The following is a 13725-nucleotide window of genomic DNA, read 5'->3' as shown; positions in this document are numbered from 1 at the left end:
CTGCCCCACCCCACCCCGCCTTTCTCCCTTTCTCTTATATTTTGTATTATTTTGGGACCTCTTTGTCAGCCCCACAGTTTGAGGCCATGCTGTCACTCTGTAGTGTTCCTCTCGTCTCTGCACCTGGGTGAACAGTTACACACAGGCACACACCGACACACTCGCACTCACGGCTGCCAGGCAAGTGATTGAAACTTGTGCCTCAAACTTGCTAATGTTCACTGAAGCATTATATTGGAGATAAAGTAAATAAAATAGGTTGCCATGGGAGATGTGTCTGGAATGGACTGCAGTGATCTGGCAGGTAACACACACACACACACACACACACACACACACACACACACACATCTGTGTGGCTTCGTATGCAGGCGTTCTCTGACAAGCTCATGCATACACTCATATATACACACACACACACACACACACACACTGAGCGAACGGCTGAGGAGTGTGATGTTGAAGTGTGAGTGGGGAGCGGGGCGGGGAGGTGTTTTCTGTGGCTCGGGAATTTCACAAGTTTCATGTTTTTTGAAGAGGTAGTTTTTGGAAAGGTAGCCATCAGATTGGTAGGGCTTGTGGCCACAGTGCTGGCCATACAGCCATTATATAAGCCGCTATGGCAGTCACAGTTGACAGTTTGCTTCTTGTGATAATGTAATGGGACACACAGAGGCCATGTTCATGATACATGTAAGGACATTCTGTCCTTCTTTTGTAGATCTCAGCATTTTTTAATCACTTAAAGCAGTTTGCGTTCTTTTCTTTTTGATGTTCAGTCCTAATTAGTTCATTTCCATGAAAATGAGCCTTTCCCACATATTTGTATATCACTGGAATTAAAGGGGGCGGCACGGTTGCACAGTGGTTAGCGCGACTGCCTCACAGCAAGAAGGTCCTGGGTTCGAGCCCCGGGATAATCCACCCTTGGTGGGTCGTCCCTGGTCGTCCTCTGTGTGGAGTTTGCCTGTTCTCCCCGTGTCTGTGTAGGTTTCCTCCGGGGGCTCCGGTTTCCTCCCACAGTCCAAAGACATGTAGGTCAGGTGAATTGGCTGTACTAAAATGTCCCTAGGGATGAATGTGTGTGTGTGTGTGTGTGTGTGTGTGTGTGTGTGTGTGTGTGTGTGTGTGTGTGTGTGTGTGTGTGTGTGTGTGTGTGTGTGTGTGTGGGCCCTGTGATGGACTGGAGGCCTGTCCAGGGTGTCTCCCCGCCAACCGCCCAATGACTGCTGGAATAGGCTCCAGCATTCCCGCGACCCTGAGAGCAGCATAAGCGGTTCAGATAATGGATGGATGGATGGAATTAAAGGAAACTGACCTTTTCCAATGAGCTTCCTCAGCAAATAACTAAACACAGATATTCTCATCGTGCCGTCAGTAGACTTGTATTGTTTGAATTTTATCGATTCTGACTCTGGTTTCAGTTCCACTTTTTGAGTCCAGTTCTTTGCTAATCCCTTTTTTGATTGTTACCAATCCTGAGGAAGGAACCAAAATGTTTCAAAAACCAAATCCTGATCCTGATTCTGATTCAATGTACATTGGTCATCGTTGTGCAATAGTGCATTCAAATTGATATACCTAGATGCCATCTTTATCCAGAATCCCCATTCTAATTTTGACATCATAAAATATATTATCTAAATATACAGTTTTTAACATAAACTAGAGATAGATGTAAATAAATACCCTGTAAATGGAAGGACGCTGTTTTTTGCCTTTCAAAATAGAGACTCATTTGCTCAGAAAAGGAACACAACCCCTTCACAAAATATCTTGTCACCACTCAGTGTCCCTGCATTGTAAAGGTGAATGGACTTTCCCTACCAGGAGTCTCTGGGGATGATCTTCCAGAGAGGTCATATTGTTAAATGAACAAATACAAATATAATAAATATTATTATTCCCTATCTTGCCATATAGGTTATATGGATGGATGTCCATGTCTCCTATATGAGTGTCCGCTGTTTGTGTGTCGTTGTACCTGTGCGTGTGGCATTGAGGATACTAGCGCTAGCTGAATCTGGGGCATTAGGATGACTGGGATAGACATGAAACACAGTCCATTCTTTGGCATATTGGAGCTGCTTCTTGGAAATGATCTTACTCCAATGACTGTAAGTGTGCTGTTTCGCTGTTTTCTTCAGTGAACCTGAACCACACTTGAGCATTTGCTCTGTTCAGCCGTGTCATGAACAGTCTGCGTGTTTTGCTAACGCACAACGTAACCCGTGATGAAGATGTCAGGTCAGAAGATCCGGGCAGTTGACAAAGATTTTTATGGACTTTTTAATGCTCAATGCAATTCACTTGCCAACGCCACTGAAGTTATGTTTCCAGGATTCGATTAATGGTTTCAGAACTCAAATTTCACAATGAATACCCAGTTCCTGGAAATTTGGAACCAGGTCCAAGTCAAAATTGGTTGTCATTATAATCTAACCATAGAAGGTATTGACCATTAAGCAACAACAATTTTCCATTACCCCGCTGTCAGTTCAGGATTTCTGTCTAACTGAACGCTGGATGCACAGTCAGAAGACTCATCTCATTTGTTGTTGTTTTTTTGCCTCTGCAGTGTAACTTTTCCTCTTCGTTTTATATTCAAATCACCTTCTGGGTCAGTTTTATGTAGATTTATATTTTTGCAGATGAGGCCAAATTTATTGAAAAGACCAGTTTAGCGCGACGATATGGGAACCGGCTCATTGTGTCTGCAGGTTTTAAATCGGTGTCCGATGACTGATCCATCTTTGGTTTCACGTTTTACTTTATTCAAAACGCTAGCGAGGCACTATTGCCAGGTGTCTGGAGAACCCCAGCATTCATATTTTCATCTGGTATTATATAAAACTCGCCTGTGTTCACTGTGGTCCCATTCTGCACTGCAAAGTGGTATAGGTGACATGGTAATACATTTGCATTGTGCCCAATGATAAATACTCTACCAGGTCTTACTCACTTGGCTGCTCCCGAATGCATTCGGACGGCGCCGGCATTGTCAAAGGCGTGGGGTCATTCAGAACTCACTTTCTCTCTCCTCTGCCTTTTGTCAAATATTTCTGCACGGGCGATAGTTTTCTCATTTATTTAGTGAATAGTTGGCGGCTGAAGAAGAAAGACTTTGACATTATGGAAATGATGGAATGGGTCTCATAATCTCCCACATATTCATCATGGCAGACATTGGACCCTGGTGATACAGTCCTCCATTTGGCTATTGTTCCTGCTCTCTCTTCTCACACTGTTCCCCTCAATGGGCGACGCGAGCTTTAATCCTGTCTCTCTGTGGAATGACAATGTTTACTAGCTATCATTCAATAAGGAGCCAGAAGCTCAACACGCGTCCCTCCATCACTAACCGCTGTGTGAAGGTGCCAGCCACAAAAGAAAGGCATTGTGGGCCCTTTGAGGATAAGGCGGAAAGGAAAGGCTAATTTGACAAGTGTTCAAGTCTGTGTGTTTGTGTATGTACGTGCGTTAACCCCCAAAGCTTTTTTAAAGCCACAAAAAGAAAAACCTGTTTTCCTCTCTTTCCCCATACCTTCCTGTATACAGTGTGTTCTCTGTTTAACAGCAAGGGATAAGCTGCCACAAAAGCCTCGAAAATTTGCCTGTCTACACAACAACAAACTGACATGGTAACGTTGGGTAATTATTGCCTGTAAGTAGGGATTAGGGCTATGGATGTTGACAGCAAATTGGCTGTGCGAGTGTGTGTTTAACACACCTTTGTATGGATCAGACGCACTCTCACAAAGAGGGAAGGTGTCTGTACATAAACCCCCACCCCCCTTCCTCCATGCAAACACACACACACACCCACACCCACACACACACACACACACATGCACACACACCTCCTTCACATCCCGCCTTGCCACGTATTTACTGTTTGCTGCTAAATATGGCTTCATTTCCCTCACTTAGTCGACTTGTGTTGTGAAGGGATACACATGCAAGCTAATGAGATTTCTGCATATATGAATATAATATAATAACTCCTCAGGTGCCATGGAAGGTAAGATGGTTGTCCTCACTTTTTTTCTCTCTCTTTTGTCTTAAAAATATATTTTCAAATGACAGCACTTAGGAATTAGTGCACCATTGTGGTGTCACGCATTGTTTGCTACCCCCACCACACACACACACACATACACACAAAATCCACCCTCATTCATACCCTCCTGTATGTCTCTTGCCTTTGCGCCGAGCAAGAAACAGGAAAACAGTCGCTTCAACCTGTGGCGACCCCTCCTGACGTGCAGTCAGTTAAATGGTTTGTAGGACGTTTAATTATCAAATGGTATAATCGTTATTCATCTCATCATTAGATGTATGATATTAAGTTGAATCACCTCCCCTGAGTCTCTGTTTCACAGATCAATAGATTTAGACTGAGCTTGAAGGGAGTTGGGGCGGCGGGGGTGTCGGGAGGCGGCAAAAACAATTCTGAGCTCCCTGATATGAGCAGACGCGCCGTCTCTGTGATGCGTGGCTGTAACGCTCACTCATTTATTTACGTAATTAGCTTTTATATAGGTTTAATTATGCAAATGCCCTCTTCTACACTCGTGAACAACAGCATGTCACTTTTTTTCCCCCATCCTGTAATGGTTTTACAGCCTCCGGGTTTATGTTGATGGTGAAAGGACATGAAACAATTGGACAAGGTTATGGCACGGTAGACTTTTAGCCAGCACTCCACTGTCGCCAGAGTGCTTGCGTTTGCACTTTGGGACACTTTGTTGCTATCGAGCATTGTTTTTGAAGGCATTGTGGAGATTGCTAATGCAGCGTGTGCATCTCCGAGGCCCAGTAGCTTGCAGCTCCATATCGCCTGTAATTCCCAGTGTGAATATGACGGAGCGGTGATCAGGGACCTGCCGTAGTAGCACAAGCCTCCATTCACTGCAGCCGGTCCTACTAGCCTGAGTTAATTGCCCATTATCTACTATTATCTAAGCACTCTCTCCTCTCTCTCTCTCGCTCCGTGCTCTGTCCTTACCAATAGTTTCACTCACTCCCTGAGTCATATCCTGCTGCATTTTTGCTGGCTGTTTTAGTTACCCCATACCAGTGTTTTAGCCGGGCCCTGGCAACTGGGCTCAGATCGTAATAATGATTTCCTTTGTTCCCAAAGCTACCTTGAACAAGATCCTGAGCACCGAATCCATGTTCAATGGAAATCTCACTTATCTGACTACAATGTGACTCGTGTTTCCATTCAGCGTGAGGAGGATATGATTTATTTGGGGATTTGCCAATATACAGAATAATTATGAGTGATAGATCTACAATCACTGTATCTTATAGCAGAGGTGGTGTGTAAAAGCTTGATTTTCAGGTGTCAGCTTCCCTCTCCCTGCCGAGAAATACATTTCACAGTTTGCTCATTAAAAGAAAAAAAGAAAAGAAGCAATATCTATCCTTTTTGTTAAAGACAAATACTGGAAATGAAACGAGGAATTGGCCCTTTTCACTGCGAGTCAGTGTAATCAGGTGATGGATCTACTTACCGAGGTGGTTCAGGAGTCCTCAGAAATTTCACTTGATGGCACTGTTTTCCTTTTTGCTCCAGCTGAAGCAACAGGGTATGTTTTATGTATGCTGGGCATAATGTAAAAAAGCCTGGCTGTGCCACAGACACGTGTCTCTTCCTCTCCTCGTCTGTCCCTGGGCACCAAGATGGCAGGAGCACTGACAAACAATACAGTCATAGACTTCCACTGTTGCATTAAAAAATAAAAAGACCAAAAAAAAAAATTATCACTGCATTTCAAATGAAATGTTTGGGAACCAAGTACACATGTTGGCACAGTTACTGTTCAGAAGATCATTAATTTTTCCAAAATGAGTCACTTCTGGCGTGCTATTGAGAAGCAATAATTTTTCTGTGGTTTTTGCTTAATGTGTAGATACTTTTCTTAATATTGGACTAAAAGAAAAAGTCACATGGATTTCTGCTGTATCTTTTAATCATGCCTTATTAAAAATGTAATGCAAATTTTCAATGTAATATACATTTTCAATAGAAACTCACTCTCACATCAGGAATCCTGTCATTATTCATCCGTTTAAATTAATTAAATTAGATTCTTCCGATGCTGCCAGGCAATTCCTTGATAATTGCATCAACACGCTGATACATAACAAGGCCTGGAGTGTTTCTATGGCTACACTTCATTTCAATCCACATCAACCTCTCTGCTACCAATTGATATACTGGGAACACGAGCTGTCACTAGTGTACCGGTAATGGAGCACAGACACTTTAAAAGGCTTTAATTTTTTTTTTTTGCCAATTTCATAGTATTCATTTAGTCAAGAGCAAGAACAAAAGCAGAGAAAGGGGGTGAAAAAGAGGCGTTAAAAGAAAAAAGGTCAACCCTTTTTCCATTACTTTGGGGAAGGGGGTGTTGTGGTCGGGTGTGGAGGGCGTGGTCAGACAGGGCAACTTGTTTAGGGGTATGAAACGTATGAATCACTGGGGTCTAAATAGGGATTGGTTGGATGGATGGATGGATGGAGGCTGTGGGAGTGGAGGGAGGGCACAATAATAAGCGCTCACAAAAGCAAATGGTTCAGCATTAGGAAGTGTCAGTGTGGCGGCGCTGCCGTGTGGGGGGGGGAGGCGATACATCACTGTGAAAAATAAGCACCGCTTGTGTTTCAGCAGCGCGCACATCATAAATAAAGGTAGGCCGCGTATAATTGAGGCTCGTGCATGGGGGACTTGGCTGGGGATGAGAAATGGAAATCTGTGTACTGGTAAATAGATAATCACACAAAAGTAATTGAGGTTTTCAAACCCCAATCTAGTCTGCCAGCGTGAGCTCGTTTGCATGTTAATCACGTCAGCGATTTCCCTTCATCACAGGGAAGTCCGCGCACACTTCCATAACCAGCTTTTAATTGCATTTAAAATGTCACAGAGGTGGAACACATGTAATTTAGCCATAACTGTGTCCAAATTAATGGGTACCACTGAGCCGCTCCATTGGACAGGGTCGGGAAATGAAAGAGGCTGTCCATTGTTTGGGTCTTTATTTATGGGAGATGCCTTAATTTTCCAGTCTCTCCATGGTGTCATCTCTACCTTTTTTGCAAAGTATGTCAACCTCCCCCCCAAAATAAAATCCGACAAGCATTTCGTCGCCGACTGTGGACACCAATATCTTGGAAAAATAAGGCAAGCGGACGGACATTAACGAGGTGCAATGAGGAAGATTAGAAAGAGGCCAAAAAAAGTCAAAGTATTGAGTTTAAAAGGGAGAAAAAGTTTATTTTCTTTCATCGCCAGGTGTTCTTTGGCGTATAAATTACTGAGATGATGTTTCCATAACACAGCTTAGGGCACTCCAGAGGGGGAAACCTGCAAAACAGACCTATTTAATTTTTCATAGAGGTGGACCATCAGGGGCAATAAGCCAATATTCCTCTTCCCCTTGTCCAGATGCCTTCTCCACCGCTGCATCTCTCCAAAACCTTAGCCCCTCTTACATTTTTTTTTCCAGAAAAAGGAGTTCTGCCGAAACCTACATGAAAGGAAGGAACTGTTGAAATGTTAATTTTACCATCTGCTGTCGAGGCCTGCTACCTTTTTGTGTGTGTGTGTATGTGTGCATGTGTGTGTGTTTTCTTTTTTTTCCCCTTGCCTTTAATTCCCAGTAGTTCTGTTCTGTTTCATGAATGTGCTGCTATTTTGGCTGTTTGAAGTTGGGGCTCTATGCGAGGACGGCTTTGACTGGCTGGAAAACACAATGCCACATGGCACACAGCGGAGACTGTCCCATTAGTTTCCTGTTTACAGCCCGGTCCCTCCGAGAAACCCTGTCTCTTACACTGCTCCCCCAGTTTCAGTTACCCAACCGTGCCCACCTCGATTACACAGTAAGTCACTAAGTCACACTCTCTCTCTCTCTCTCTCTCTCTCTCTCTCTCTCTCTCTCTCTCTACGGCACGTTTGCCCCCCACCCCACATACCCACCCACCACCACCGCCATCAACCCCGAATCTTCCCCTTCTTCAGGGAGCTTTCACTCTGTTTATCTAAATACTGAGGATTTTAATCATCCGTCTACAAGCCCCACAACACTTTTATCTAATAACGATTTTTTTTTCCCGCGTCAACATGCTGAACAGTCTGTTAGGTTTCCCGTAAACTCTGCAAATCCTGCCAAATCCAAGAAATTGTTATAAACGGAATCCCCAAAAAAAAGCATGTTTCAGTGTCTGTTCTCCTCCCGTCTCCTCATTGAGAATGTTGACACTTTTAAAAATACCAAAAAAAAAGATTAGATGTATTTATTGCCAAGTTAGCTCTAAAGCTTTCGCCAAATGGACAGATTCCATTGTGAGATTTGATAGTTGGCAATTAGGGTGAGACATCCTGTGTGCAGAGTTGCTTAGCATTTTCCTTGGCCGGGATCAGATTGTTTAGTCTGCTCTCATTGTGAGCTGTTTCTGAGCTGCAGTTGACGGTTGTTTGCAGAGCGTAGGGGGAAAATGTGAGAGGGGCCAGTGCCTTTCTCTATTTATTTATTTTCCCCGTCCTTGGAACTGGAATCTGATTTGTGTTCATGTTTCTCTATTCTCTCTGAGCGGTTTTTAAGTGTGGCTGCTGAAATCTAGACTCTGTATGACCTCACCGTGCGGCCTGTGTTTCATTAATGACCAACCCTGTGGTTTGGGGAGAGGAATATTTTTCATATGACACCGCCTTGCATTAGTGCGGAGCGGCAGCTGCACCACCACAAAACCATCCAATTTTGTGGCTTTGAAAGGTGTGAAAAGTTCAGCTCCCTATAGCAAGCCTTGCATTTATAATTGTGCTAGGTGTGTGTGTGCTAGTGTGTGTTCTAGTGTGTCTGTGTGTGTGTGTGTGTGTGTGTATATATATATATATATGTGTGTGTGTGTGTGTGTGTGTGTGTCAAGAAGCGGAACTACTGTAGACTCGTAAAAGACCCCCCCCTCCCAAAAAAGTCACCTGCTAATGAAACATTTGTCTTTCATTCTCGTTGGCAACTTGTAAAGTAAATAGCGGAGATATATTTCAGAGTGAGACGTTTACACACTTAAAGATTTGACATGCTATGCCTCAGAGAAGCCACCTAAAATAACAAGCAGGGAATTCAAAGTGGAATAGGTATCATTCTGACAGCTTGATTCACTCTTAATAAATATCTCATTTTGCGCATAGTTTTGTGCTGTTTGGGCCCTTGAGTCCCTTATACAAGTAAGTCTTTTCAAGTCTTTTTTTTTTTAAAAGTGCCACATCTGGCATCAGAAGCATTTCTTCACAGATTGATTGATTTGCCAGGCTTTGTTGGAAGGGACTCGCGCAAACCGCTCGGCAATTGACTAAGAAGCATGCAGCAATTCACAGACGCGCTTAACAAGCCTATGCACTCCTCCCCTTCTAAAAAACCCCCAGACACTACACTACTGTAACTCTGTTTGGTACCTTGCAGGATATTGAATATCCAAAAGGAAACCTCAGATTTGTCCTGTCCTAAAACAAAGAGGCCTTGTGCTGCCTCTCTCCGCTCTTTCTCCCTCGCTCTAAAACCATGCCGCACTGTCATCTTGACACAACAAATGCTCCCCGGTGAATACATAAGATAGCATGTGTATGTTTTCCAGATAGTTTCTAGCCATTCATCACAGCACACTCCTGTAGTCCTGGCAGTATTATGTTTTGTGTTGCCAGCTAGGAGGCAGAAGTTGGAACAGGGGGGAGCGATGGAGGTTAGTCACCAAGGCTCAGGGAGATTGAACAAAGGAGAAGATTACCTAATAGTCCTGCTATGTATTTGAAGTGGAGTCTGCTGTTTGTTTGGGGAGGCGCGGGGCTGGATGTGCACGGAGACATCTCACAGGCAGCTGATGGATACTTTTAAGCTGTCAGAAACATCCCCTATGCCATCCGTCTTCCTGAATACAACGCAACAGGCTTGGCGGGGGCAAAAAGCAATATAGCAGCAAGAAAGTTAATGATGTCTCCCAAGATGTCAAAGTGTTAAAAATGCTGCCTCTAAATATAGTTTTGTGCCCTTGCGTAAATTAAAGATGTCCAACATGGATGGCTCACCAAGCGGTTTAAACTTCAGATTTTAGTACTCACTCACTATTTTTGGGACCCGGTGTCGCATGATCAGTAGTGACAATGCTTTCCATTGGCATATTTTTGTAAACAACAGCATGTCACAGGGAGTGAAGTTCTCTATTATGCCTGTGCCAGAGATTAATTTGTGGTCACTGCACAAACACCATCAACTTGGTGTAAACCACTTTAATTACCTGCCAAGAGTGCATAAAACAAACTGTTGGAAAGAAATATGTCACACATTTGTTGAAACAAGGACGCTGGCATGCATCTCTTAAATAATTTGTTTCCTTTGCTGTATACTTTTCTTAGATTAACCTCATTAACGGAACACTTCACAACGACCCAGCGTCAGGAAAGTGCTGGAATTATCAAGGTTTTCTCCTCTGAAAAGGTTTGTGCACCAGGCACTATGCTGTGGTATGTTAAACAAAATGAATAAACAACTCGCTGATTGATGAGCTTGGCTCCTCTAAACATGTTAAAGCTGTTTAAGACAATAATACCCAAGCCGCACTTTGGGTAACTTTTAAATATGGTGGCGCTGTTTTTATTTCTGTAAATTGTGGTCTTTCCTTCTCCAATGGTTTTTTTTTTTCAACAAACAATTACAACCCTTGAGCCTTTAAAATCCCCACCAGTCATTTCTGTTTTGATAAATTGTACATCTAGTCCTATTTTCACAGTCATCAGCGATTGCTTTTTTGCCACTCAGAGCACTGATCATGGACAGCTTTTAAAGGTAGTGAGTAGGTCTGATAAGTGGCTCAATCCTCCTGCTAAAGCCTTTTTCATTGGAGGTTTAATAGCTACTGTATAATGAATTATAATGTATTCCCTCCAATTGCAAATTTCCTCTAATATCGCTCTCTCTGCTGTAGCAATAAATAAATAAATAAGTCCATACAAATGTTATTGTAACTAGCTTTTTAAAAACACAAATCAATTGCATATTTCTAAGTAGTTTCATTCATACTGTTTTGCAGTAAATTTCCCCCAATGCCAAATGAAATGGCACTTGAAAAAGTGGAACGGCTAGCCAATTTCAAAGTGGCGATGTTCCACATCCAAAAGAAGATTCAGTATTTGTTTGTAGTACATGGTCAGTTCCAAGTCAACTATATGCTTTAACACAAAGTACACTGTTCATCCGAACATGTCCGCCAAGTTTGAACCCATTGAAAAGCAATAGGCTTATGAATCATCTTGCTGTCCCAATTTAATGGAACATAGCTTTCAATGACAGCATGTACTAGCACATCATCAAAGTGAAACTTCCAAAGTTCCGCTTAACTTGTTGTCGAAATAGTTTCTCGTTTTCAAGAAAATTGCAGAGCGCCAAGTCTCAAGAAGGGTATCAGGGAATCTTCCCTGAAGGAGAAATTGCCACTTGCATACTTGTCTTTGACCAAGTGAAGCCCGTACCCACTCCAGAGGAACATGTGCCGTTTTAGGAAGATATAAAGGAGTAATTTTATTACGCGGTACATCTCTGCTCAGAAGCCATTTCCTTTCTCCTTTCAGCCTCCACAGGACCCTTTATTTGATCTCATATTCCAGAGTATGACTGCCTCAAACTGGCCAGCCTCCGTTTATTTTCATTTGGAAAACACATTTTCTGTTGGAGGGGTGGCAGAAGGTGGGTGTGGATGGGAGGGTAGGGGGTTCTGGTGTGGAAGGGACTGTGGTAAGTTTTTCTGTCGAATGTTAATGTCCTCTTGTAGGCATTTTTCACTGTACCTGATTGTTGCAGTTTCATTCTGTTTCAATCTTTGCAGAAATAGGGAAGATTTGCCGATGCTTGCAGCGTAATCAAGAAATATCTTCACTCCAAAAGGGCCTTTCTGTAATGATAGATAGATAGATAGATAGATAGATAGATAGATAGATAGATAGATAGATAGATAGATAGATAGATAGATAGATAGATAATGATCATAGTGCCATCAAGCCTTGTCTGCTGCAGAGCTATGCCCAACTTAAAGGTACAAGTTAAAACTTGGGTTTTTCTGGTAGATAAGTTTGCATACACATCACCAAATTCATGCCGTTGAAGATCTCAAATTCTACCTGGTGCACTAAATCTGCAGATTATAAGCCGTGTGTAAGATGTTAGTTATCAAGCTATGGGAGAAAGAAGCTTTGTCCCCGTAAATCTCGGCTTTTAGAGTTGCACCAGTCTGCAGAGTCACACCCCCAGCAATCCCCGCTGGCCCTCCATGGAGCTGTGGTTCTCCGGCGATCTATTAAGCCCCGTGCCTTTTACACTGAGCAACTGTGGCCGTCTGGAGGAGCCCTAACCATTGGAAAAAAAAGTCCCCCGCTTCCTGAAAACCTTTCTCCCACTCTGCAACACCTACGTCTTCTCCAGCCCCTGTCTGATGACAGCACGATGAAAACATTTTTGTGAAAAGTGCCGTTTCAGAGCCCCGGAACTCCCACTCTCAAGAATAGTTCCCTCTCTCTCCCTCTCTTTCCTTCATTTCTTTTTCTTTTTTTATATATTTGGGTAGCCTAGCCTCCACTGGGCTCAGTTCCACACGGTGAATTACCTCCAGATGTAATTCCTATCCCCCACCCTTCGCCCTCAAATTAGTGGCTAGTAAAAATTAGGTTTGAATTAGCAGCGGTGTGGAGAATAGCAGACTTTGAAATTTCCATATAATGAGTTTATTATTCTTTGGTGGGATGCCATTTTCCTAAAATTAATTTGATCAAGGTTTTTTAGGTGTAATTGATGTCTAGTTGAATGGTGTTTTAGTCATGAATGGATGGCCACTGTGTCAGTGGTAAGTCAGAAGGCTGAGGTAATCGGAGGACTCAGGAGTCAATTCTGCAGTGCCAAAGGACAAAATGCTCCACATCTCAATCACTTCTGGAGATGATTCCCAAACATTCTCCATTATCTAATACTCCAGTCTGTTTAATATCACAGTCATCCTGCATGGAAGATCTTTTTTTATGCTACCTGCAAATGCATCGACAGGATTCCTTAAACCTTAGGTAGTGGCTGTTGCATAGCATATACAGGTGTTGTGCTCTTTTGACTGCCAGTGGAGCTTGTCTTGCAGCCACTCAACTGTGTAGCTGTAGTTCTGGGAATGCTAATCTGTTTTGCAGAGCCAGACCTGTGGGATCCTCAGACACTACAGATCAGTGTCATAAATGGGTTTCAGATTCATCAGTAACAGGAAGTCTGAACGCTATCATAGCATGGCTATCATAGCGCACTTCTTTTTTCTAAGCTATTCTCTTTCGTTTCAGTGACACCTCAGTGACCGGGAACATAAAAAAATAAAACAAAACACCCAGTAGCCTGCATTCTTTCCTGAATAGGCATCTAATTTAAACCGTGGCAGCCTTTACTATATGATAATATCGACTACTGTGAAGAAAGGGAAATTTTCCACCATGCTTTGCTCTTTCATCTGACTCCAATCTGCCATATAATAGGTAAACTGCTGTGAGCCGCACTTGCTTGTTTAAATTTACTCGGCACAATCGAGCCTTTGATTTGTTCAACTCCTCTAATTGAAATACGCTTTTGAAGAGAGAAAAAAAACCCTACGTTTTCTTTATCTTTTTTTTTTTTTTTTTTTTGTGGATGGGGAAGG

The 13725-nt window shown here is 42.9% G+C and overlaps 1 protein-coding gene across 1 annotated transcript in view; it reads left to right on the top strand.

The window, feature by feature from the left end:
• Nucleotides 1-7770: 7770 nt before the first annotated feature.
• The window catches only part of foxp2 (forkhead box P2), a 64396-nt gene continuing 58441 nt past the window's right edge, over nt 7771-13725 (top strand). The window contains exon 1 of the mRNA XM_056276677.1: nt 7771-7893. Coding sequence (XP_056132652.1) covers nt 7771-7893 — 123 coding nt within the window. The remainder of the gene's footprint in view (nt 7894-13725) is intronic.

Source organism: Lampris incognitus, chromosome 3, assembly GCF_029633865.1.
Source record: "Lampris incognitus isolate fLamInc1 chromosome 3, fLamInc1.hap2, whole genome shotgun sequence".
Lineage (NCBI taxonomy): Eukaryota > Metazoa > Chordata > Actinopteri > Lampriformes > Lampridae > Lampris > Lampris incognitus.
Note: the sequence above shows the minus strand (reverse complement) of the source record. Positions and strands in the feature narration are given on the sequence as shown.